This window comes from Nesoenas mayeri (genome assembly GCF_963082525.1).
Source record: "Nesoenas mayeri genome assembly, chromosome: 12".
Classification (NCBI taxonomy): Eukaryota; Metazoa; Chordata; class Aves; order Columbiformes; family Columbidae; genus Nesoenas; species Nesoenas mayeri.
This window is the reverse complement of record NC_137547.1, coordinates 2,772,431-2,796,711: the sequence shown is the minus strand read 5'-3', so window position 1 is coordinate 2,796,711 and position 24,281 is coordinate 2,772,431. Positions and strand designations below refer to the sequence as shown.

The 24,281-nt window shown below is 42.2% G+C and overlaps 1 protein-coding gene across 3 annotated transcripts in view; it reads left to right on the top strand.

The window, feature by feature from the left end:
* The window catches only part of ITFG1 (integrin alpha FG-GAP repeat containing 1), an 87,749-nt gene that overhangs the window by 21,341 nt on the left and 42,127 nt on the right, over positions 1-24,281 (top strand). For all 3 annotated transcript variants that reach the window (XM_080351892.1, XM_080351894.1, XM_080351893.1), the window contains exons 7-9: positions 6,924-6,985; positions 7,970-8,054; positions 22,185-22,279. In XM_080351892.1, coding sequence (XP_080208018.1) covers positions 6,924-6,985; positions 7,970-8,054; positions 22,185-22,279 — 242 coding nt within the window. The remainder of the gene's footprint in view (positions 1-6,923; positions 6,986-7,969; positions 8,055-22,184; positions 22,280-24,281) is intronic.

Sequence of the window (24,281 nt, the reverse complement as noted above, 5' to 3'; positions counted from 1 at the left end):
GAATGTTGCTCAAGCCCTGGCTTGTGAAGACAGACGTAGATGCTGAAGGGTTTAAGTCTGAATTAAAGCCCTTTGACATTACACAGAAAGGTCGAATCAGCCATTAGTGAAATGAACGCTCCGTCTATTATTAGTACTGGTGTTTACAACACTCAAAAGTTAAGAAAAATAACAAGGATAATCAGAAGTGGACTAGAACCAGGTTCTGTACAGTTGAGTGTTATTGCAATGTCTTTGTAGCCCTAACAAGCCAAAGCAGAGTTTGAAGCAGGGTTTGTAACTCTCTCTGCTCTGTGGTAGCAGGTTGGCTGCAGTTTTGCAGTGGGGCTGGAGTTCTATGAGCTCTGCCTAAATCCACCCTGAACTCTTCGCAACTTCAGCTCTGCTTGCTCAGCCCTTTCCACAAACTGCAGTTGTGCTGGAGCCGGTTTGGGAGCAACTTTTGTCGTAGTGACCCGCCTTGCTTTTGAAAAGCTGTCCTGAAAGACAGCCAAGTGTCTTGGCTTGTGCTGCTTTAATGAAAAGATCCGTCCAAATTTAGCCGCTTCCAAATGGGATTTAGAAATGTCTACTGGGGATTGTTGCTGTTTTCCTTAATTGCTATTGCTGCCTTTCTCAAACAGCACTGGTAGGACAGCCTTTCCTTCCCCCCGTTTCCTTCCCTCCTTTTCCTTCCTCCCTTTTCCTTCCCCCCGTTTCCTTCCCCTCTTTTCCTTCCCCCTTTCTTTTCCTTCCCCCCTTTCTTTTCCTTCCCCCCTTTCTTTTCCTTCCCCCCTTTCTTTTCCTTCCCCCATGTTCAGCTGCATAACTGAGAGGAGGGGGCAAAAGGCAGCCATGATGCACAGGAGATGGGAATAGAAGTTGGTGGGTGGGGAAGAAATGTGATCTGAAGGTTGGGCATTTAGATGGACAGGGTGAGGAGCCAATGCTACATGAATTTCTGCAAGAAGAGGATATTAGTTGGTGGATTTCAGTTTTTAGAGGAGGATCAACGTAGGGGTTTGTGGAATAGAGAAGCATAGCTACATAACACTGGGTGTAGAGGAGTCTGGGTGAAGAAGGACGGGAGATGGACCTGCTCTTGGGGTAGGGCTCTTTGGTTGGAAACTGCCTCTACGATTATTTCTGTATCTGCAGCAAGAATTGTAAGATACATGGTGCCAAAAGCTGTGGATTGCAGGAAGAGTAGAAATGCTTTCATGTTCAAGGTGTTCGAATGCCCTCCTGCCTTTCAATCCATCTTTGCTCTGGCATTCCTTTCTCATGACAGGTAATCTGTCATCATTATGCGTTGTGGTCTCAGGAGGTGATAATCTGTTGCGCATCTCTATTAGAAGTGTCCAGTTTCTGAGCCCCCATGGCAAGCACCCAATGGGTTTTGTGTCCAAGATGAGCCCCCATGAACACTAGTAGTTTGGTAATGCTGTCAGGTGTCTTACATAGAAACAATCAGAAATGGATCTAGTCATGGACGCATTGTCTTCAAATTATTATTTCATTGTTTGTAGATGTATCCAGGGTGAGTTCAGCATTGATACAAGTTGATCTAAAGGCACTAAACTCAATGCAGTCTAGCTGTACAATTGTACATAGCTTTCTGGGGAGATTTGTTTTGTCTTCAGTGGCCCATGTGTTGCTACAATGTCCAGATCAGCAGATCCCCTCAAATAACGATGGATGGAGCTGCTGTGGTTCCTCTGTAATGTGCTTTAGGTTACTGGAGCTTGCAATACAACACTTGACCGGCTTCCCTTTTTCAAGCTGAAACATTGTTTTCTAATGATCTCGGTTTCCTTTTTTTGTAGGAATTAATGCTGAATTCAGTGCTTTTCAGTGAATGTATTTACTGTTGGTAAAGTTTAGTAGAGCTTGGATAGCAGCATTTTATTACTGAGCAAATTAAAGAATAGCCAAATTTGATCACCAACTCACTTCTTAGGGAAAGTAAAGAAGTGAGTGAAATGCTAATGCAGCATGATTTTGTGTCACAGCATGTCAGATATCTTCTGTATCAAGCATTTGGTATAGATTTCAGTTGTTTCTCAGTCTTGTGGACCTGAAATGCTGGTAACCTCCTTGATTCTTTATCTTATTTCCAGGCTGCTGAACTGCGTTTATGTGTTTTCCTATAGCTTCTATTGGTTGTATGTTGATCCCTGCCTGCTAAGTCAGAAACAGGAAAACATATTTAAATGTGAACACACTTCACTTTGCATTGGTTTAAGAGACACCTTTCAGACCTTATTGCTTTTTTATTTCTGGCCATTCGCTTACACATTCCATTTCAGGAAATCTGAATCTGACATGAAGATCTTTCCCCATCCCACCTACCAAGGATTTTACTTATCCTTACTACATCATGTCACAGATCCAAAGCATAAGAGATGCCCTGCAGGCTGCGTCTAGTGGCCAGGACAGTAAATCCAATACCCTCTTTCTGGTATTGGCTGTAGGAAAGTGGCCAGACTGGTTTTTCCCCCCTCCCATTGCCTGTTTCCTTTGTATATCTGCAGAACCTAGGATTGGCGTAGGCTTGATACATCTGTGCATATTGTTTTGAGTGTCCCTTTATGTACCTATTGTCTAATAAAAGTATCACATTTGTATTCTGTAAATAATGAAGACTGAACTCCTGTTATTTGATTTTACATTCCCAGGTTGTAAATATCTCGCACTGCGCTGCTGTTGGTTTCATCAGCATTTGACCAGAGCATTGTGATCCAGCCCTCAATACTTTGCCCATGTGTTTTAAACTTGGAGAGCTGTGAGCAAATGGTTTTGTTTTCTACAGCTGAAACTGCAACAAGAACTGCTTTCCAAAGGCAATGTGGCAGCGTATCTTTAACCAAGTGACTTTTCCTCAGCATATGTGATAAGATAGGCATACCTCATACAAAAGAGGGGTTGAGTTTTTGTGATACAGCCAGAAGCAAAACAAAAACGTCGCAGTTTTCAAGATGGTTAGTGCATTTACATACAAAAAATGTAGGAATGAAGTGTGTGTGTCTTCATTGTTCTGTAGGTCACAGAGCGTTGTAACGCATTTGTTAGCACCAGCTCTTCTCCTGCAGCGCTTATATAATAAGGAATTAAGCAATAATAGACACGGCCAGGTATAGCGTTAGTGGTGAGAGGTGTGTGCCGGGACACCGCTCCTTTGGGAAGGAGCTGCTTGCAAGCAGGTTTTGCTGTGGCTGTATAGGAAAAGGTATTTATAAATTGCACAAATTCTGAGTTGTTTACTCATGTGCTTTTGGCTTGTAGGGACAAACACATTAAAAAACAGATGGAATCATAGAATAAGCTACATTGGAAGTAACCTTTGGACATCATCTGGTCTAAAGCATTGTACTGGGCAGAGTTCAGGTTTTCCTATAGGTTTTTTTCCTACAAACTGGGAGAAAACATTTGTCATTCTGAACTATACAGATCTGAAAACAGTTATTTGGATTGTCTAAATTACATTGCATTTTTGTGTTGCTGCTGCAAGGAAATGTGTTTGTTCTGTGTGCTTTGAAATCTCTCACATTCTTGATCAAAATGAGAAATTACCTGTACATATTAAGTTTTCCATTTGCTTTCGGGTTTAATCACAAAAACATGTATGAGCCTTTGAGACACGTAGCTTCTGAGAAGGCTTAAGGATGAAAAGGAGAACAGTGGCAATAAACCCCCAGTTGATATTTCGTTTAATGAAATATAACGAGGGCAAGTGTGGAGTCTTGTATCTGGGCAGGAACAACCCCAGTTTCCAGTATAAGTTGGGGAATGACCTGTTGGAGAGCAGTATAGGGGAAAGGGACCTGGGGGTCCTGGAGCCAGCAGGGTGACCATGAGCCAGCACTGGGCCCTTGTGGCCAGGAAGGCCAATGGTACCTGGGGTGGGTTAGAAGGGGGTGGTCAGTAGGTCAGAGAGGTTCTCCTGCCCCTCTGCTCTGCCCTGGGGAGACCACACCTGGAATCTTGTGTCCAGCTGTGGCCCCTCAGTTCCAGCAGGACAGGGAACTGCTGCAGAGAGTCCAGCGCAGCCACCAAGATGCTGAAGGGAGTGGAGCATCTCCCGTGTGAGGAAAGGCTGAGGGAGCTGGGGCTCTGGAGCTGGACAAGAGGACACTGAGGGGGGACTCATTCCTGGGGATCCATATGGAAAGGGGCAGTGTCAGGAGGATGGAGCCAGGCTCTTCTGGTGACAACCAGGGACAGGACAAGGGGCAGTGGGTGCAAACTGGAACACAGGAGGTTCCACTGAAAGGTGAGAAGAAACTTGTTTGGGGTGAGGGTGGCAGAGCCTGGCCCAGGCTGCCCAGGGGGTTGTGGAGTCTCCTTCTGTGCAGACATTCCAACCCGCCTGGACACCTTCCTGTGTAACCTCATCTGGGTGTTCCTGCTCCATGGGGGGATTGCACTGGATGAGCTTTCCAGGGCCCTCCAACCCCTGACACTCTGGGGTTCTCTGTGGCTGCTCCTGCAGGATCTGCCGCCCGTTGCACCCGCGCAGTGGGATGTTCCGGGAGCCTCTGAGCTGCTCTGGTCCTTTAGTTCTATTCATTGTATATATATGTTTTATGCCTCAAGGTAGGAAAAAAAGAGAGATTCGAGTCAACAAAGAAGAACAAAGGGCACAAGTGATTCACTGACTGTCAAGAGAAGCTGTTTTGGGGGGTGGGAATCAGTGCAAAAGAGACATTTAATCATCTTTAAGCTGATTGCCCCTCTTAAACACAGCTCTGGGCTCCTGCTCTCAGAATGAGAACATGAGTTCACGTTTAAATTACTGCCTTTCTATTAGCTCTTTGTAGTTTGACTTGCATTTAGTGTCCTGATTTATTCCTCCTACCCTGCGGATAGCTGAACGTATTCTGTGATTTTATGAAGTTTGGGACATCCCAGCCACCGTGCCTTCATTTTGAAGCTACTTTTGATTCTGGTCGCGACGTCCAGGATTTTATCTGCCCATTGTTCCTGGCCTTCTTATATTATTTCAATTCCTTGCGCAGTCATATTTCTGAATATTTCTATACACATTATGAAATCAGATTAAATGAAGAGGGAAGAAACAAGTAATATAATATGCTTCAGACTGAGTGGAAAAAAATTGATTTTTTTTCAATGCGTAAGAAAAATCCATTGCAAACCTCTCGTATTGTTACACGCTTTTACAAAATGGGTGTATGTGTGCGATATAATCATACACACTCTGTTACAAGCAGTTCACCAATACTTGAGTGAGTTGGTAATAGCTGTATGTCAAAATTCGTTGGGTATAATATAGTAATAAACGTGGCCGTTGCGCTCTCTGAGGAGCCCAAGTGAGACACTGACTGTTAAGGGAAAACAACATGTACTACTATTTGTAGATAGCTGGATTCGTAGTAGTGCTTATATGACTTCCCATTAAGAATAATTGTTAAGTGAAATTCCATCACATGTAACATAGTCAAGCGGTAGCACTGCTTTATTTTTCCTGGGTTTATTTTTAATGAACTTGGTTTTGACCTTAAATAAATGATTTAGAGCTAAGGACTTTGTAATACCCCCAGTGTAACTCATATCTACCTCTTGTATTTGTTTTTCCCCCCGTAGAAGCGTAACTGTTGCATCAAACCCCTATAGGAGTTGCAGTATACGTTACAGCCAGGATGCGCTACAGCGCCACCTGAAATACTTATTTCAACCTCAAAAAACTCTTCCGAGATTTAGGGGCGTTTTGGCCTGTAGGAAAGTGAGTTTATTAATATTATTCTGGTAATCAACAGTATTGCACAAACTTTCTCCTACATGCAAAGTCAAAAATTGAAGATGTATTTATGTTTTATATATGTTTTCTGAGTTCCATCTATGATATCTTCAGATTGTTCCTATTGCTTCTGTCTCTCGCCTTCAAGAACTATTGAGTATCAACAGAATTCATCCCAGTGAAACACGCTGGTACAATTTGAGTGCGTGTGCTCTAAAGGAAATTGCCATTTCAGGTTTTCGGGGAATAAAATGAAATGGTATGGCTTTCAAGCTGCGGGAGAAACATCTGAGCAAAATCTTTGTTGGTTCCTTTGTGTGTGTACGTGTGGGTTTGGGGAGTTGTTTGGTTGTCTGGTGTGGGGTTTGTGGTGTTTATTATTTCCCTGGAAGACATTTCCTTTACAGCCGTCCGCCTGCTCAGTCAGTACAGCACCTAACGGGAAAGCCTTCAGATCCCAAATGTTTAATAAACATTGGTTTTCTGCCTATAGAGTTACTGTTGAGTTGTAATTCAAATAATGAATTTTGCCCCCACCCTCTTTTTAACCTCCTTTATAAAGCTTTTTCTCCCCATTTTCTGGACTCAGTTCTCTCCTCCCGGGTGGTGAACTCGCTCCTCTTGGGGCAGACACCAGCCCATCAACCCCCTGTGCACTGTTCCAATGGCTGAGAGAATGTGAGTGGAAAGGAAGCCTGAAATATTTCTCCCTCTCCTTTTCTCTTCCTCTCAACAGTGTATCTGGTGCTTTATTCAACATATCCAAAATAAAAGGATGGTCAGTAGGTTTTATTTTTAATTTTGACTTACTAAAAATATAACTACATATATCTTTTTCTAGCTTTATGGTCTGTTTCTGGCTTTACTATTAAGAAATGCTCTTTGGTGTGCATATATAACTTCCAGCACTTACTAGCTTGTGTGGGGCTAACATAATTTATTTATGAACTATACCAGTGCAGAAGTTATAGGTATTTTTACGGAAGACTATGAGGGATGAAAATAGTCTTGGGGGCTTCCAGTTTTTAATCTTTCTTGCTTATATATATATAAACATCACTGAAATGTATTTATAACTTACATAGGTAATATATTTTAAAATAAGTTATATCTTTGAGTAATCAGATATTTGTGTGTGTGTGATATAATGTTAAATCTTTTATGTCTGTTATGTCTTTCCTTGCAGATTTGTTCCTTACCACATCACCAGATTCAAAAACCATTCAGTTTGAGACGTGGGTAAATAAGGTAAGAGACAGAACCCAAATAACCATCCTGTTAAAACACAGAAAGTTGAAATAAATAAAACAACATTTAAAAAAATAATAGCTGCAAGGTATTCTCTAAATACTAATATTTAGGCAAAAGGAATGAAAGCTGTACAACACACAGCAGGTCATGAATGCTATACATCTAGCTTTTATATAGACTTAAAAATGAACCGGTTTTGACTTTGACAAATGTAATTCTTGAGGAATGTAGTGTTAGTGACTACACAGGCATTCGACCTGTCCCTGTAGGTGGTGCGTATTTGTATTTTCTTACAAATTTGGGATTTTTCAAACTTGTCTATTCTAAGTATTATCCTACATGATATATTTTGTATGCATAGATGTGCTCATCTTGAGAAAGGCAGAATTCTATTCTTTGGAATCAATCAACTCAGTAAGATATGTAATGCTTATAAAATATATGTACATATATATCAGTCTTAAAATACCTTTACTGATCCATTAAGAGCTGTTAAATTGTTCTACAAACCCAGGCAAAGTAATTCCCTTACTGAGACACCCTGAAATTCTTTAGAACGTTTGCCTGTGCGATACGTGCTCTTGTGGCCGGGGGAGCACAGGCACAGTCCTTGTGTGCACGGAGAGACACGTGTCAGTATGTATGAACGTACTTCAGCAGTCATAGCTTTTAATTATGTTCTAGGTTACGCTGCTGAAATAAGCCGATCTCCTACTTGTAATGCAGCAAAATAGATGGACAATGGTATCTGCATGTTTCTATTCCTGGATTTCCATAAGATTCCATGAAGGATTAGAAACACAACAACTCAGTCCTAGTTTTCAGAGTGCATTTTTTTTCCATAACTGAGATGTCTCTTTATTATCTACTTAAGCATTTTTTTATTCATTTGGTTTATTAATTTATAATTTGATTCAGGCATCAAATGTTACCACTTTGTCTGCAGTTCAGTTTTCCCATTATCTTTGTCCTGTTTGATAGGATGGGAATTTCTCTAAAGCTGGAAACACGAAGGAAATGCCCAGCGGTGTGAAAGTTGTTGGACAGTCCGTGTTTGCAGACTTTGGTGAGTTTTATCCTTCTAAACTATCCCGAGTGTGTGTTTCTTCTTTGTGTTTTGGTTGGCTACTCTAAATCGAAGAACAAATAAAGATCTTTAGCTCTGCAAGTGGAGGGTTTGTCACTGTGTGAATCTTGAAATATCTGGGAAAAATTATTAATAAATTCAAGCAAATTCAACTTTTGCTCTCCCGGTTCATTCTGCATCACTCGTATCTACTTTTGAGTGCCACACTTAAGGACATGTAGTGTTCCTTTGAGTCATGGTGCAATGCCGCTTTCTTTTCTCAGACAGTTATTTTGTTTGTCATGATTTTCTCCCTAATCTTGTTCAGAAGATATTATTTGAGTAAATGTTCATAAATTCTTCAGTTGTACAAATTAATAAAGCCAAGATGTAAATGAGTTAAAATGACTTGTATAAAACCGATGAAACATGGTAAAATATTAATGATCGTAATTGAAAATTCTGGAAGGCTTTTGGACAGAAGAAAAGCTTAATTTATATGTAAATCTATTTTTGCAAGGGTTAGTGAAAGACTGTATTTTTCTAGTAGAATATTCTATTTCTATTAGACTATTTCTATTAGTTTTCAGTCTTACTGTGTCTTATCAATTTGAGTGTCATGTTATGAACAGGAATTGTTGGTTTTGTAGACCAAAAAATACCTTTTTTCTGTGCATTAAAATAAGAATTTTGCTACCCAAGGAAAGTACCACAGGCCCAATCCTGCTGACTCTTGTGAATGTAAATAACTTGTTAAAGACTAATTTACTGTATTTATGCAACACACTTGTTAATTGTGAGACTGATCCTGTCTTAAATGCTGTCAAGTGACTTGTTGAATCGTAGAATCATGGAATCCCGTGTTGCCAGGGACCACAGGGATCACCTGGCCCAAGCTGTCTTGGCACAAGCCCGGTCTGGCCAAGCTGGCCCAGCCCCTGTCCAGCTCCATCTTCCAAGTGCCCCATGTTGGGAACCCACCACTGCCCCGGGGAGACGATTCCAAGGGCTGATTGTTCTCATGGGGAAAAGTTTCCCTGCGTGTCAATGGGAATCTCCCCAGGAGTAACTTGTCCCCATTGCCCCGCAGCTTTTCCACGGGACTCCTTGTCCAACGGGATCTGCAGCTGATTCACAGCCACCTTTAGATACCGGCACACAGTGCTGAGTGTCCCCTCAGCCCCTTTGCTCACGGCTGCTCCAGCCCAGGTCCCTCAGCCTTTCCTCACGTCCTCGGATCGTCTCGGAGCCCCTCCTGGCCGCTGTCGGCCTGTCCCAGGCTGTCTGCCCAGCGGGGCCCTGAGCTGAGCCCAGGGCTGCAGGTGCGGCCTGGCCTGCACTGGGCAGAGCGGGGCCAGACGCCGTGTCTCCCCTCGGCCTTTGCCGCGGCAGCCACCGGTCCCTCATGAAGCTACTTGTCCCCCAGGGCTGTCCCCAGCCTGTGCTGCACGCCTGGCTGACATTTGCCCAGGTGCAAGAGCTGACACTGTCCTTGTTGAGCTTCGTCAGGTCCTCGTTAGCCCTCTCCAGCCTCTCCAGGTCACTGCGGGGCAGCTGGCCCCAAGTGTGCGCTTCCCCACGCAGGCTGGTGTCATCGGCAAACTTCATCAGGGTGCTCTTGATCCCACTGTCCAGATCATTTGTGAAGATGTTGAACGGTTTTGGGCCCAATATCGATCCCTGGGAACCCACTTGTGACAGGTCGCCAGATTGAAAAGGAGCTGTTTCCCACCACCGTCTGGGTATGGCCCATAACGCCTCATTTTGATTTAAAAACTGTTTTAAAGAAAATGATAATTTTAAAGTTAAAAGTCAGATTCCATATTAGACCCAGAGTCTGATTCTCTTGCCCTGTGCTGCCACTTAGAACTGTTCTTAAGGGTTCCAGCAAAGCGGTTTCCTGACGAGGAACCAGAAGCCACCTCTGCTGGGTGGTTAATGACCCTCAGAGCCGACCTTGCAACAGGGTGGCTTACACACCTGTAGGGAAGGAAATACCACAGAGGCTGACCAGTGCGCTCTTCTTCTCTGAAATGTTGGACACGTTTTCTGAAGTATTTGTAAAAGCTTCCATGAAATCTTTTACTGTTTATCTGCAAAGATAAACACTTGTATATATAATATCTGAAGAAATTAATAGCACACTATGGTTTTTGCAGTAAAAAAAAAAGTATTGAGTTTTTTGTAAGCATTTTCTAAGCTGGTGTTCTGAATAATGTGTCTTGATAGGCACTAAATAGAAATGGAAAGCAATCGTTATGTAGGATCATTTCATCTCTGGTTAAGGTAGCTAATGAGCCCAAATGAGCTATCCTAATTCTAGAAAATTATCATAATTAATGGGATTTTAATAAACCCTGGGATGTCTTTGCAAAGCCAAGTGGAACTGTTCAGATGTTACAGTTAAAATGTGACTGAATGTGCTGTGCAGTGGTACAGCAGCGCAGGTTTGCGACTATTTGAGTAGTATTACAACTTCATTTACTCTTCTGTTGTAGCAGTGGGTTGGAAATTGAGTAGTGCATCTTTTTTTTTTTTTCATCTATCAGCATTATTTTAAAAGAACCAAGATAACAAATACTTATTTTCTCATTGAACGAAGTTTTAGAAAATATTGAAGTGAATATGGTACTAAACCAACATGTTTAATAATGAAGGGAAATCATTCTAAATTCCATGTTCTTTATGAAATGCAGTCTGAAAGAAGTTGAAGAATATACCACCACCATAAAAAAATCCACCCAGCAGCTCAAGAGTTGTGTACAAGAGTGGCCGTACAGTAATTGGTAGGAGGAAAAGGACTCTGAGTGCAAAGGAGGATGCTGGTTGAGTTCTGCTCATGTTCATTTTCATTCCAGCATGTTTTGTTCTCCATTCCTAGAAGAACACCGTATGTGTATCTACATGTACCCACTATTTCTGTGTATATTTAGATAGTTCAAAAGGGAGGCATTTATCTTACAGATTCTGCTGCTAGGGAGCTGAAATTAAAGAAAATACCTTACTAGAAACGTTTTATCAAACTTGAGCATCTCCTTTTTTCAGTTTTCCCCTTTCAGAAGTGACGAAATAATGATTGTCATAAGTTGAAGGAAATTGAGATCCGATGATTTGCAGTTGGAAATGCTAATTTGCCTATCTGTAATGGGCTCTGAAAGAAGTGTCATCGCACGACGGATCAAAACAGCACAATGAGAATGGAAAATGAGATTTATTGGGAGATCGCAGTACCTTGTACCCCAGCAGCTCTTGCTCTGCCGTGGGGCTGCAGCCACCGCACTGGTGGCACTGGGATGCAGCTGCTGGGACATCTTAGCAAAACACCTTTTGTTTCAAAAGCTGACTCTGTCTGACATGGTTTCCTGCTTCCAAAAGCTTCATTCGAAATACCCTTTCCAGCCATAAGTATTTACTTGTCATATGAAAAAGGGAGGGAGGTTTGAATAGGATCCTGACTGAGAACCTCCAAAGGCAGCTGATTTGGGGAAGGTTTCCTTTCTTAAAGGGAGCAGGTTGAACAATAGCTATCAAGTAGAAATTATTTAAAGTGGAGCTGGAAAAAACACCCCAACAATGAGGTGACTCATGAGTTTGTCACAGATGTTAGTGTAATCTTAGCACCAAACAAACAAATAAGAAAGACTTTTTTTCACAAAAAATACGTGCAGATGTACGTTTGTACACGTATGTGTATCTGTAAGGTCTACTACATTTCTGTATGTATGTATGTGTGTGTATATTTTAGTGGAAAAATATGTGAAGGCAGGTGTGTATATATCAATATACTTATGGTAATAAGTGTAGACTATGTCAAAATTGGAACCTCAAAAATAAATAGCACCTTTACATGGTAGCAATGATTTTCACATTAACCTGACCAAAGGACAGGGAACAACTGACACATTTGCATCGCCCTTTTACAGGTAAATCAGAAATGCTTTGTGACATATTTATTCCAAATGGCATTTCAATTGATTAAAGTGAGCAGAACTGGGCACTAGAGAGTTCCGCACTTATTTAGCTGACACGTTGCTCCAAACAAGTAAGAGCTCTTTGTGATTACTTTTGCTATTCTTCTCGTGTCACTATGGTAATTGCAGCACTGTGGTTGCTATAGCAAAAATGATTAATCCTCTGTTGTTATCTGTGTGCTCGCGGAGGCGCTTCGCGAGATCTGCTCCTGCTGTCTGTGGAGGAGATCATAGATGGTGGCTAGAATCCTGATAAAGAATTGCAATTATAAGGAGTTCTAGTAATTGTCACTTAAAATAGTGGGAAATTTTTGATTTGGTAAAGAAATGTAAGGGTTTCCGTGGGACTCACTGAAAATCACCAATATTTCTTAGAGACGAGATGAATGGGAAGCATGTTTTGGAAACACAAACCTGCTGGTTTTTCGTTACTTTGAAGATTAATGAAATGTCTTTGAAGCAGAGACCCAGAAGCAATTAGTGTAGAATATTGTGCTGTTTATACAGTCTATTGATGCATTTTTATAGGAAATAATTGTTAGAACTGCAGTTCAGCTATGGTTCAGTTAGTGGAGATTGCTAAATATCTGGTGATATCTGATCTAAGTATGGAAAAGTTTGATTAATCAGTCATTGGTTTTGCTGACTGTAGGCAAACAATTTGTTGCGGCCCATAGCGAACTAGATCGTGCTGTCCTCAGTCAATCCAACACAGCTCTCACTCTCATAAGGTCTCATTTAACTGGCTCCACCTCGGGTCTTTTACTCACCATGGGTTTTCATTGCTGCCGCTGAGTCTTCTCTGTGTAGCCTTTGCTCATTTAGGAAACCTGTGTTTATTCTCCCTGTACAAACTAGTTTACCTGTTCACAAAGCACAGATTGGGATTGTGGAAGTTCTATCCAAGTCTTTCAGCGACCTGATATTTAAAATCCAGTTATCCAACTAATCCTAGAAGTCTTCTCTGTTCTACTCCCCACCAAGTAATTGAACAGTTCCATGTATGTTAACTACTTCTGTGAGATGTGATAGAAATTAGAATTTTTATCGTATTAAATGGTAGCTCATTATTGTGAGTTACTTATGTTTAAACAGTATAACGAAGTGCTAACCTTTGGGGTATTTTTAAAGCCATTCATTGTGCTGTGCACAAACGCATTTTGGCGAAAGGTTATTGTTTAAAGTAGAGTTTATGATCCTGCAGCTGATGGTATCTTAAATGGCTCTTCTGCCTGCAGCTGCATTGCAATTTTGGAGCTTTTAGTTTTGTGTATCAGCTTAGGTTTAACATTGGCATTTCTTTAGTTTTTCCTTCTCTTCAGAATGTCGCATCCTCAGATGCAGTAGCTATGTTTCAAAGGAAAGCTTCAATGGTGCATGTCAGTAAATAACCCCCTTCTAATCATCGAATTCCGTGTTGTCAGGGACCCCAGGGATCACCTGGCCCAAGCTGTCCTGGCACAAGCCCGGTCTGGCCAAGCTGGCCCAGCCCCTGTCCAGCTGCATCTGCCAAGTGCCCCATGTTGGGAACCCACCACTGCCCCGGGGAGACGATTCCAAGGGCTGATTGTTCTCATGGGGAAAAGTTTCCCTGCGTGTCAATGGGAATCTCCCCAGGAGTAACTTGTCCCCATCGCCCTGCGACTTTTCCATGGACCCCTTGTCCAATGAGATCTCCAACTATCCAAGTGTCTTCAACTTTAGATACCGGCACATGGTGCTGAGTGTCCCCTCAGCCCCTTTGCTCTGGACAAGCCCCTGTCCAGCTGCCTTAGATCATCTCCAGCTTCTCCAGGTCACTGTGGGTGGCTGTCCCCAAGTGTCTCTAAAGCCGTTGTCCTGTCCATTGCTCCTGCAGGCAGAACATGGATTCTCTAAGAACCTTCACGCTCAGGAGGATAACACTGCTGTGTTTGAAATGCTCGACCTGTGAGGAAAACTGTTCTTACTGTGATCGGTTTGGGAGTGTATTAGAAGGGGGTGGTTAGTATGGTGAGAGAGGTTCTCCTGCCCCTCTGCTCTGCCCTGGGGAGACCACACCTGAAATATTGTGTCCAGTTGTGGCCCCTCAGTTCCAGCAGGACAGGGAACTGCTGCAGAGAGTCCAGCGCAGCCACCAAGATGCTGCAGGGAGTGGAGCATCTCCCGTGTGAGGAAAGGCTGAGGGAGCTGGGGCTCTGGAGCTGGACAAGAGGACACTGAGGGGGGACTCATTCCTGGGGATCAGTATGGAAAGGAGCAGTGTCAGGAGGATGGAGCCAGGCTCTTCTGGTGACAACCAGGGACAGGACAAGGGGCAATGGGTGCAAACTGGAACACAGGAGGTTCCACTGAAAGATGAGAAGAAACTTGTTGGGGTGAGGGTGTCAGAGCCTGGCCCAGGCTGCCCAGGGGGTTGTGGAGTCTCCTTCTGTGCAGACATTCCAACCTGCCTGGACACCTTCCTGTGTAACCTCATCTGGGTGTTCCTGCTCCATGGGGGGATTTCACTGGATCAGCTTTCCAGGGCCCTTCCAACCCCAACATTCTGGGATTCTGGGTGAAAAATATAAAAGCTGGTGGCAAATAAAGAATTCTGAGTGACTTTAGATAAGGAAGAAGTTGTTTTAGTAGCAGATGCACTTCAGTTCATCTGAAACAGCAGTTCATAGAGACATGCCAAGTTAATTGCCAGGTGTGCTTTGAGTCCATGGAATTGTATTTAGAAGCTAAATCTGTGTTATTTGTTAATTACATTTTAGCAATGCTGTTCAGTGATACCTTTTCAACTTAATGTTAGTTCTATTTTTTTAATTTCTATCATTTTTGACAGTTCTTTCTAGAAAAAGATCCTGTACTGAGGCTCACGGCCATAGCTGTGTTACTCTTTTGCAGTTCCTTTAAAAAAGCCAACCAAATAAACAAAAAACACACTAAAAAAACCTCAGCAACCAACCAAAGTGTAAATTCATGGTCGTTATAACCAGATCATGTCCCTCTGCACTGCATCCCATCTGAATGCCTCGGTATCTCCATTACCCCTTTCTGCAGTCATGGTGTGGATCTGGAATAGGGCAGACATGAAGCTGAAGCAATTGTGAAAGTCCACATAGGAAACTTTGGAATCCAGTGATCTCCAGTTCTTTCAAACTCCTCTTTGACCCCTTCTGGGGATTATTTTGCTGTTGCTGACAAATGCCAACATCTTCTGTGGAAAAAAAAAAAAATCTATGTTACTTCATATTAATTTTTGTACATTAAGAATTACTTTGCTTTCTTTCCAGTAATAACATCAGAGGAGTGGTGTGTATGCCACTTGCTTATTCCTTCTTTGTTGAACAACTTAATTGCCTCGGGACTGCATTTTTCTTTGTTCATAGTTATTATAGCTAGAACTCTTAACCCAGGTTTAGTCACACAAGTGGGTTTCTTCATTAAGTGTTATCCCCTTCATTTGTTAACATGGGATGGTTTAATGCCATCTGAGCTCTCTGAATGTGTAACATTAGATAGTTCAAGATGCATGGTCAGGTTTTGTAGTCTCTGATTTAACAACATGAGATGGTTGGAACTCGGAGTTTTCAGCATAAGCTACAACAGGGATTTCAGTGCTGCTTGTTTCTTCTGCAGAGGGTTCTCCTTTTGTACTTCACCGAATTCCTTTTTCCATCTGAGCTGTTGTCTCTCTGTGCTGTTTGCTGACACATCACGTTGAAATGCTGTTCCTGCAGGGGAGCTGAGAACGCGGATCCTTCGAAGGACACGGACAGACTCAAAGTCAGAATCGATTTAATGCGTAGGAGAGTGTTAAAATGGCTTCTTTACTGCCCACAGAACTTTGCACTACCTGTCAGAGCTCTTTGCATCTGGTTTTTGAAGTTATGATTCACCTTTTCTAAAAACAACTGACAACGATTCTTTTAATAATGTGTAATTATCTTAGAATTCATTATAATTGTCTCTGTCATGAATACCTAAGGGCAGAGAGTGACAAAAGGATTCTAATCACTTTACTACTTCAGAAGATAAATTTAAGATAATCAGCCTTCAAACAAACCTTTGTTGTGTTTTAATATCCAGCTCAGTGGTGGTGGGTTCAGTTGTCTTGGCGGCCCCAGAAGGGAATAGTTCTGGGCACTATAACAGGGCCTTTTCCTCCTTATTTTCTTGCTATTCTTTAGAAATTGAAATAAAATGCTCATGACAAAGGAGAAGGAAAACTGTGCAAAGCCATGAGGGAGAGATTTCAGCAATCTGCATGTATGGAGAAATAAAAAGCATATAAAGCTTCATCAGCATGGATTGTATTAAACAACAGATGCCTTATTTGGAATTTAAATTAACAGCAGCAAAAACTTCTTGGCTCTTATTGTACCATGTTGAGGACATTTTTTCTCACCTTTTTGAAGGGAAGTGGGAAAGCGGCACCGACAGAAGGTGTGTGATAACACAGGCAGCGGCTGGCTCAGAATAGGTGTTTTCGGGAGAGAACAGTGGCTCTCAAGGCAGGAGGACTGTGTGGTATACAAAGGTTCTTGCTTTTATGTAGCATCATGTTCAGAGTTATGAAAGCCTGACCACTGTCATTGTCTTCGCCTGCTTAGTTCGCTTATTTCTATTTGCCAGAAAACAGCTGCTTTTTATTTAACACAGCTGTAATAAGTTATAATAACTAGCCTGTCATCTCAAAAAAAGAAAAAGATTAGATTTTTGTTTTTAACGGAGCAGAAATAAGATTACACTGCAGCAGAACTACATAGCTGTTTGAAGTAAAAGGATTGGGATCATACACCCACCAAAAGCTGATTTGCTCCTCATAACTACAACTTTATCTTGCTGTACTACAAACCCGGTCTGAACTGAGTGCTCATGGTACTTGCACTTTCCACGGGTTGTTTTTCTTTCAAAGCCTATGCTGGAAAGTACATTGAACAAGCGTGTGCGATGAATCTAATCACCTTTGAACATGGTTGCAAAATACCACTTTTCTGACACCTCTTTCTCAGTTTTTAAAGGAATTTGTAGTTTTGGATTGAGGTTTGTTGCCTGTGTTGTCCCTTCAGCATCTTGGTGGCTGCGCTGGACTCTCTGCAGCAGTTCCCTGTCCTGCTGGAACTGAGGGGCCACAGCTGGACACAAGATTCCAGGTGTGGTCTCCCCAGGGCAGAGCAGAGGGGCAGGAGAACCTCTCTGACCTACTGACCACCCCCTTCTAACCCACCCCAGGTACCATTGGCTTCCTGGCCACAAGGGCCCAGTGCTGGCTCATGGTCACCCTGCTGTCCCCAGGACCCCCAGGTCCCTTTCCCCTACACTGCTCTGCAACACCTTGTTCCCAGCTTCTACTGGAACCTGGGGCTGTTCCTGTTGGTTGGTGTTGGGGGTTGTTGTCACCTCTGAATATCTCTGAATTGAGACTGAAACCAAGCGTGAGGATCAGAGAGTTGGCGCTGGAGGTTGCGGTCCATGTGTGGTCAGTGGGGCTGAGGAGCTGCTGGGCTGTGGGTGTGCAGGACCTGCAGAGTTCCCCACAGGCCGGGATTGCAGCAGGTGCTCCCAAACGGGGACTCACAGGTGGATTAAGAATGAATTATTTTCTTTCAAAACTGGAAAAGCCACTGTATCGATTTGTTGGTTTCACATGGTGCCTTTGCAAAAGCTTCAGAAATACATCGTATTTCTAGTCATTACAGATGAGGGCAGTTAAAAATGGCAATGAGTGTGAAACAGACTGTTGGCTTTGTGCTTAGGGCTGGGATTTGGGACATTTTCTTTTCTTTGCCTTTTTGAACAAAGATTGATGCAAGGTTTATGTTTAAATAAATTATTGTACAGTTTTAGCCAATAGTCTAGGTGGGGTTTATCCTTACTCCTTTTTATTTTTGTCAAAAATGATGACTGCTGCAGTTGATTCATAAAATATGTGTTCCTGCTTTTGACAGTCTCTGATTTTTCTTCAGAAAATTGCTGTAGATCGAGTAACCTCAGCAGCAGAAGACAGATCTGTACATTGTAAGATGTGCATTAGGAATAAAAACTAGAGAAGAAACAAGAGATAATAGTATTCTAGAGATGAAGAATGTTGGGCTTTCCTTCTTGTGATCGCTACTTTTCTGAAATACAGTATTTAGTTAATTGTAGGTTTTCTTAAACTACTTCACTATGACTCAAGATACTCATATTTCGTTGACATTCCACTTCCAGCTTCATTCTCATCATTGGTGCTTCACTTGATGCCTTTGAAGTTCAAAATGTGTTTTACCTGCTCTACAGTATGAATACATAGCTAACCCTTTCTTTTGGATGAAAAATTCACAGAATCACAGAATCCCAGAACGTCAGGGGTTGGAAGGGCCCTGGAAAGCTCATCCAGTGCAATCCCCCCATGGAGCAGGAACACCCAGATGAGGTTACACAGGAAGGTGTCCAGGCGGGTTGGAATGTCTGCAGAGAAGGAGACTCCACAACCCCCTGGGCAGCCTGGGCCAGGCTCTGCCACCCTCATCCCCAACAAGTTTCTTCTCACCTTTCAGTGGAACCTCCTGTGTTCCAGTTTGCACCCATTGCCCCTTGTCCTGTTACTGGTTGTCACCCAGAAGAGCCTGGCTCCATCCTCCTGACACTGCCCCTTTCCATACTGATCCCCAGGAATGAGTCCCCCCTCAGTGTCCTCTTGTCCAGCTCCAGAGCCCCAGCTCCCTCAGCCTTTCCTCACACGGGAGATGCTCCACTCCCTGCAGCATCTTGGTGGCTGCGCTGGACTCTCTGCAGCAGTTCCCTGTCCTGCTGGAACTGAGGGGCCACAGCTGGACACAAGATTCCAGGTGTGGTCTCCCCAGGGCAGAGCAGAGGGGCAGAAGAACCTCTCTGACCTACTGACCACCCCCTTCTAACCCACCCCAGGTCCCATTGGCTTCCTGGCCACAAGGGCCCAGTGCTGGCTCATGGTCACCCTGCTGTCCCCAGGACCCCCAGGTCCCTTTCCCCTACGCTGCTCTCTAACAGGTCATTCCCCAACTTACACTGAACCTGGGGTTGTTCCTGCCCAGATTCAAGACTCTACACTTGCCCTTGTTCTATTTCATTAAATTTCTCCCCGCCCAGCTCTCCAGCCTGTCCAGGTCTCTGATGGCAGCACAGCTTCCAGTGTCACCACTCCTCCCAGCTTGGTGTCACCAGCAAACCTGCTGACAGTCACTCTATTCCCTCATCCAAATCATTGATGAATATATTGAATAATACCGGCCCCAGCACTGCCCCCTGAGGCACTGCACGAGATACAGGCCTCAACTAGACTCCGCCCTTATTAATCTCTTAATAATTTCTCAGTATATTACTGACCATGACCTACAAGTTCCATCGCACTTTACGGCACTGTAAGAAACACTTTCTCAGCCTGCCAAATTGTATTTCTATGCAGCTGAACCTCCTTTTAGTATATTTATATATCTGAGCAGCCCAGGCCAGAGAAACCCAGTGAGGTCTCAACCAGAAGACAAATGAACACAGCAGCTGGTGAACATGACCAGTCTGGAATCAGCACCAACTCTGACACGAGCTGTTTAGAACAAGAATAAAGTACTGCTTAGATCGCAGGCTTTTTCTCAACTTGAACTGGGAGAAACTGTTTAATTTGCAAATTACAACCTATGGAAATACTGAAGGCTTTGCTAGAAGAGAATGAATTTCAGAGATGCGGGTGTTTTGTGAAATATAAAATTTAAATTAAGCCCTAATCTTCTAATCATATTTCTACAGAAGTTTCAGTACAAAGTCATTTTTGAAGTTTTTCAATAACGCACGAGGACAAAGAACCTTCCAATACAAACTTATTTCCCTGCTCTGTGTTAGTTAGAAAGGGACAAGGACACTCTTATTTTAGATTATGCTATGTTTGATTCTACTTAAACAGCAAACATTCATCTTATGCTGATAACTTAGCTTCATAGCCTGGATAATTAATGTGCCACATGTTGACAAGAACTTATGTAGTTGTGAAGAAAAGTGAAACTACTATAGGGCAGTCAGAAGGACGGAACTGTCACAGAATCAGATACGAAGCCACCACCTTGCTGGTGTTCTACAGAAATGGCAAGTTTAAGAGTAAGATTTTATTAATAATATTCATTACAATCAAAGAATGAACAGAAGGTAACTGTGCGTCAAACAACATACCTGAAAATAATAATAATAATAATAATAATAATAATAATAATAATAACTGAAAAGAATATGATACATATTCCCTATAAGAAGGACACAGTTTCCCCAACTCCTTTGACCAGAACCTACAGGTCCATTCTGTAACTTTTATTACAGGCTCATGTTTTCAGTTGCAACTTCTCTTCAGGTCTGTGTGATACGTATTTAAGAATCTGATAGTTAAAAAATAAATATGTAATATAAAAGAAGAATTTGTTGGAAATTATAATAGTTTTAAGAGAAAAGTTTATCTTTAAAATAAATTTAGTCAAGAGAAATACTGAGGACAGGGAGTCCGAGCGGCCGTTCTTAAGCTCACCTAGATCTCAATTTATTGCCGTATCCACCCTCCAGAAGTTTTTCAGATAAAGGTATCCAGGTTGGATTTTTACACTTTGTGCTCAGCTGAATTTAACAATAAGAAACAATAAACATCTTAGTGCAGTGAATTAGTATGATTACATTTGTCTTAAGGATAGATGCTTTGGTGCAGTACCCGATTTACACAGAAATTACTTCCTGACATTTATTTGTCATACCTGATGTTTCAAGTACAGTTGCAAGTATTTTACCTGTTATGTGCTTAACAAAGAGATTCATTTTGAAAGTCAGGTATTTTTTTAGACATAATTAAGAATTGGTTTCATATAAATAAGAATTGTGCCTCTTATTGCTGACTACCAGAATGGCCAAGAAGAACATAACAAAAGAAAAGCGAATAATTAAAGCAGCCAACTTTCCAACAAATATTTATAACATTTACAGCATATGTGATAACTGGCACGTTATAAATCTGCCTCACTGAAGAACTTCAGAACTGTTTGAATGATGGTGGCAGAGCGGTGGAAGTGATCCACCTTGCCTTGAGTAAGGCATTTGACAGTCTCCCACAGCATCCTCACAGCTGAACTGAGGGAGTGCGGTCTGGACGATCGGGTAGTGAGGTGACTGTGAACTGGCTGAAGGGAAGAAGCCAGAGAGTCGTGGTCAGTGGGGCAGAGTCCAGCTGAGGCCTGGATCCAGAGCAGTGCCTCAGGGGGCAGTGCTGGGGCCGGTATTATTCAATATATTCATCATCTCCCGTGTGAGGAAAGGCTGAGGGAGCTGGGGCTCTGAAGCTGGACTGGATGAGCTTTCCAGGTCCCTTCCAGTCCCTGACATTCTGGGATTCTGAGATTGGGTGGCTTTGGCAGATCTGGTTTGTGTGTATTAAATAGAGATTTCATCAAGCAACTCTAAAAAATGTACTTAAAGTATTAATTCCAAGCTCCTCAGAACTCTGTGGCCTAAAGGGCAATTTGATGAATTATTTTCCAGTAGCGGGAGCTTTGCTTTCCCAGGCTGGGCAGGGCCTGTCCCTCCTCCCAGCCACACAGGGCTGGGTATTTAGTACATTTATTTATTATATTGTTTTTAAACATATATTTATAGAGATATCATTTTCTATGTATTGTATAATACATTATATATATATATGTAATATTATGTACTATATATGTGAGGGCAGGCTGGGATCACAGAGATCTCTCCCAGAGAAGATAATGAGCACTAAATAGTTTTGGGTTTTATTCCGTTCTATGCTCAGTGTATCAGAATTCTAGATGTATATATAGACATTGCTCATTTAAACAATAAACGGTCCTTATTCTACTAAAGGCTTTGAAAATACATGGATTAGAGAACATTTTTGATAACCTGTGACTCAGATTTGCCTCATTCCGTAGGCCTGGAATTCCTTAGCCGGTGTGTTAGTCAACTTCCCACTGCTCTTTTTTATCTTCTGTTACAGATTAACATATTACAGGGGAGCTCATGATTCTAAAAGTCTCGCTGACAGCACAAGCGTTTAAAACTACTTCAGGAAATTCAATAAGTTTCTATGGTACACTTGTGATGGTAGATTTACATTAAAGGAAAATTCCTCCCCAACTAAACAAGGAGATTGAGTAAGGTTTGTTGGCTTTTTTCTCTTTGACAGATGGGGATGGACAAAGTGAACATTTATTACCAGTCTGTGAAGATGCAAAATGTCAAAAAAGTGCCATCTACTTAACTAAGCCGGGATTGGATCAGGTATCGTGAGTCTGGAGTTGCAAAGACAAAGGAAAATGTTGTACTTCGTGAAATAATGGGAAACAGGAAAATGTTTTTTCAGGAGAGAAAAATGAAACTGCCTCACCTGTAGTTATTGCATATAAGACACTTTTATGTATTTACTTATTTATTGCCTATCTAAAAAAAATCTATGGGTTTGGTGGAAGAGGTTGCATACCTAGAATTCTATATAATGGATAATTCTGCCCAAGAAAATTATGAATGTTTCTGATCTGTCACTTTCTTGATTGCAAACCGCTGCATTCTAAACACCGTAACTGCCCTGGCATGAGGTGACAAACAAGGTTTGTGTTCAGAGTTCGAAACAGACCTGCTTCAGTTTAAGTTAGGGAGTTATTTTATAGTTAGTGTTATATATATGTATATATATACATATACATATATATATATGTATATGTGTGTGTATATATACACACACACCCCCCCATAACAAGTTGAACCAGACCACAGTTCTTACCCCTTAGTTCTGCTGTGTCTTTGCTTGTTCTAAATGAAGTACATTTCCAATGCCGTATGAAGACTTGCTCAGGCTCTCTATCTTCAGGACTGGTTTTCTATTTAACTATTTCAGCTTCATTTGTTCACAATGCTACTTGTTTTGAGAGACGTGGTCATAATTAACATAATGGATCGTTATATATTCATTTATTTTAAAGTGTGTGCTGATCTAAGTATTTACAGTGCCCTGCTTTATAATAAAGTTACGCTTTACAAGAAATTAACCTAACATTTGTTTGATGCCATAATAAATGTTTTTACTAACCTCATGCGAACCTAAGGGCCAAGGTGACCTATAAAGAACTTGCTCAGAGCTGACAGCAAAACCCATTTTAATGTACTTCCCAAATGTGTAATGAATGTCATACCTGTTTCTAACCAGGTTATAAGTTACTGATTATTCCTTTACTGACAAATTGAAAGTAGGTTATTTTTGTGTAAGTAGTGCCATTTCTGATGGCTATTTCAGAATTTCTAGGTGAACATACTGTTTGCTTGAGGAAGAGTCGGTACTTTGTGGAAGTGTTTCTTGTTACTGTCTGCAGCCCAAGTTTATAGGGTAGGTTTTCTCTTTCAAAGACTCAGGATTTCTAGAACACAGGCTCTAGCATTCTTTCCTACTAGCAAAAAACCACTCAGTTGGAAGCCCACAGTTCCCAGTCGGTTTAGGAAGTCTAACCGGGATGGAATATACCCCGTCGGTGTAAGAAAGAGCGAGTACCTCTAAATCTGGCAACGTGTCTCTCTGAGCCATCTGATCTTGGCCACCCTGTCTGTAGAAATGTGTTCTCCTGGGCATGCTGGGGTGGGTGCTTGTGGGGTGGGTTTTTTTGTGTGAATTCCCTGGGAACACAGAGCAGGGCCGATGGATGGTAGCGGTGCTGGATACACGGTCTGACAGCAGAGTTTGCATAAAGGCAGCAGGTGCTCTGTGTGTGATCCTAGTCCCAGGGAGACACGGGCTGGTGTAGCAGGTGATGCTGATTAAATCACTGCTGAGTACTTGGAGTGCTCCTGTGTCAGAAAGACAACTGCTCTTCAGCTCTACACCTAGTTCTTTGCCCTTGATAATACAAGAAGGAAAAGACATTCTGCTCAAATAAATTGGAGACAAATAGCAGGTGCTGTGGGAGAGCCAGGGCTGGTACCTGCGGGCAGCGGTGACGGGCACCGTGCCAAAGGAAAGTGCTGTTAGTTGTTGCTTGTGGTGGGTTTCTAGAAGAAACCGATGCAGGAGTGGCAGAGGAAGATGTGGGTCAATTTGCAGGATATCAGAATGTCCTGGTTTTGTTAAAAACAAGTTTCTCTTTTAGTGAATTTGCCTGTCAGCTAAAGCTTCATATGAGCTGCATTTTCCTGGAGAACCAGATACATGTTTTGGTAAATACAGCAATGGAATGAGAAGTTATTGATAAGCGTGGATGGACATCTCACCAGAGGGGCAGCGAGAAACAGGTGACCA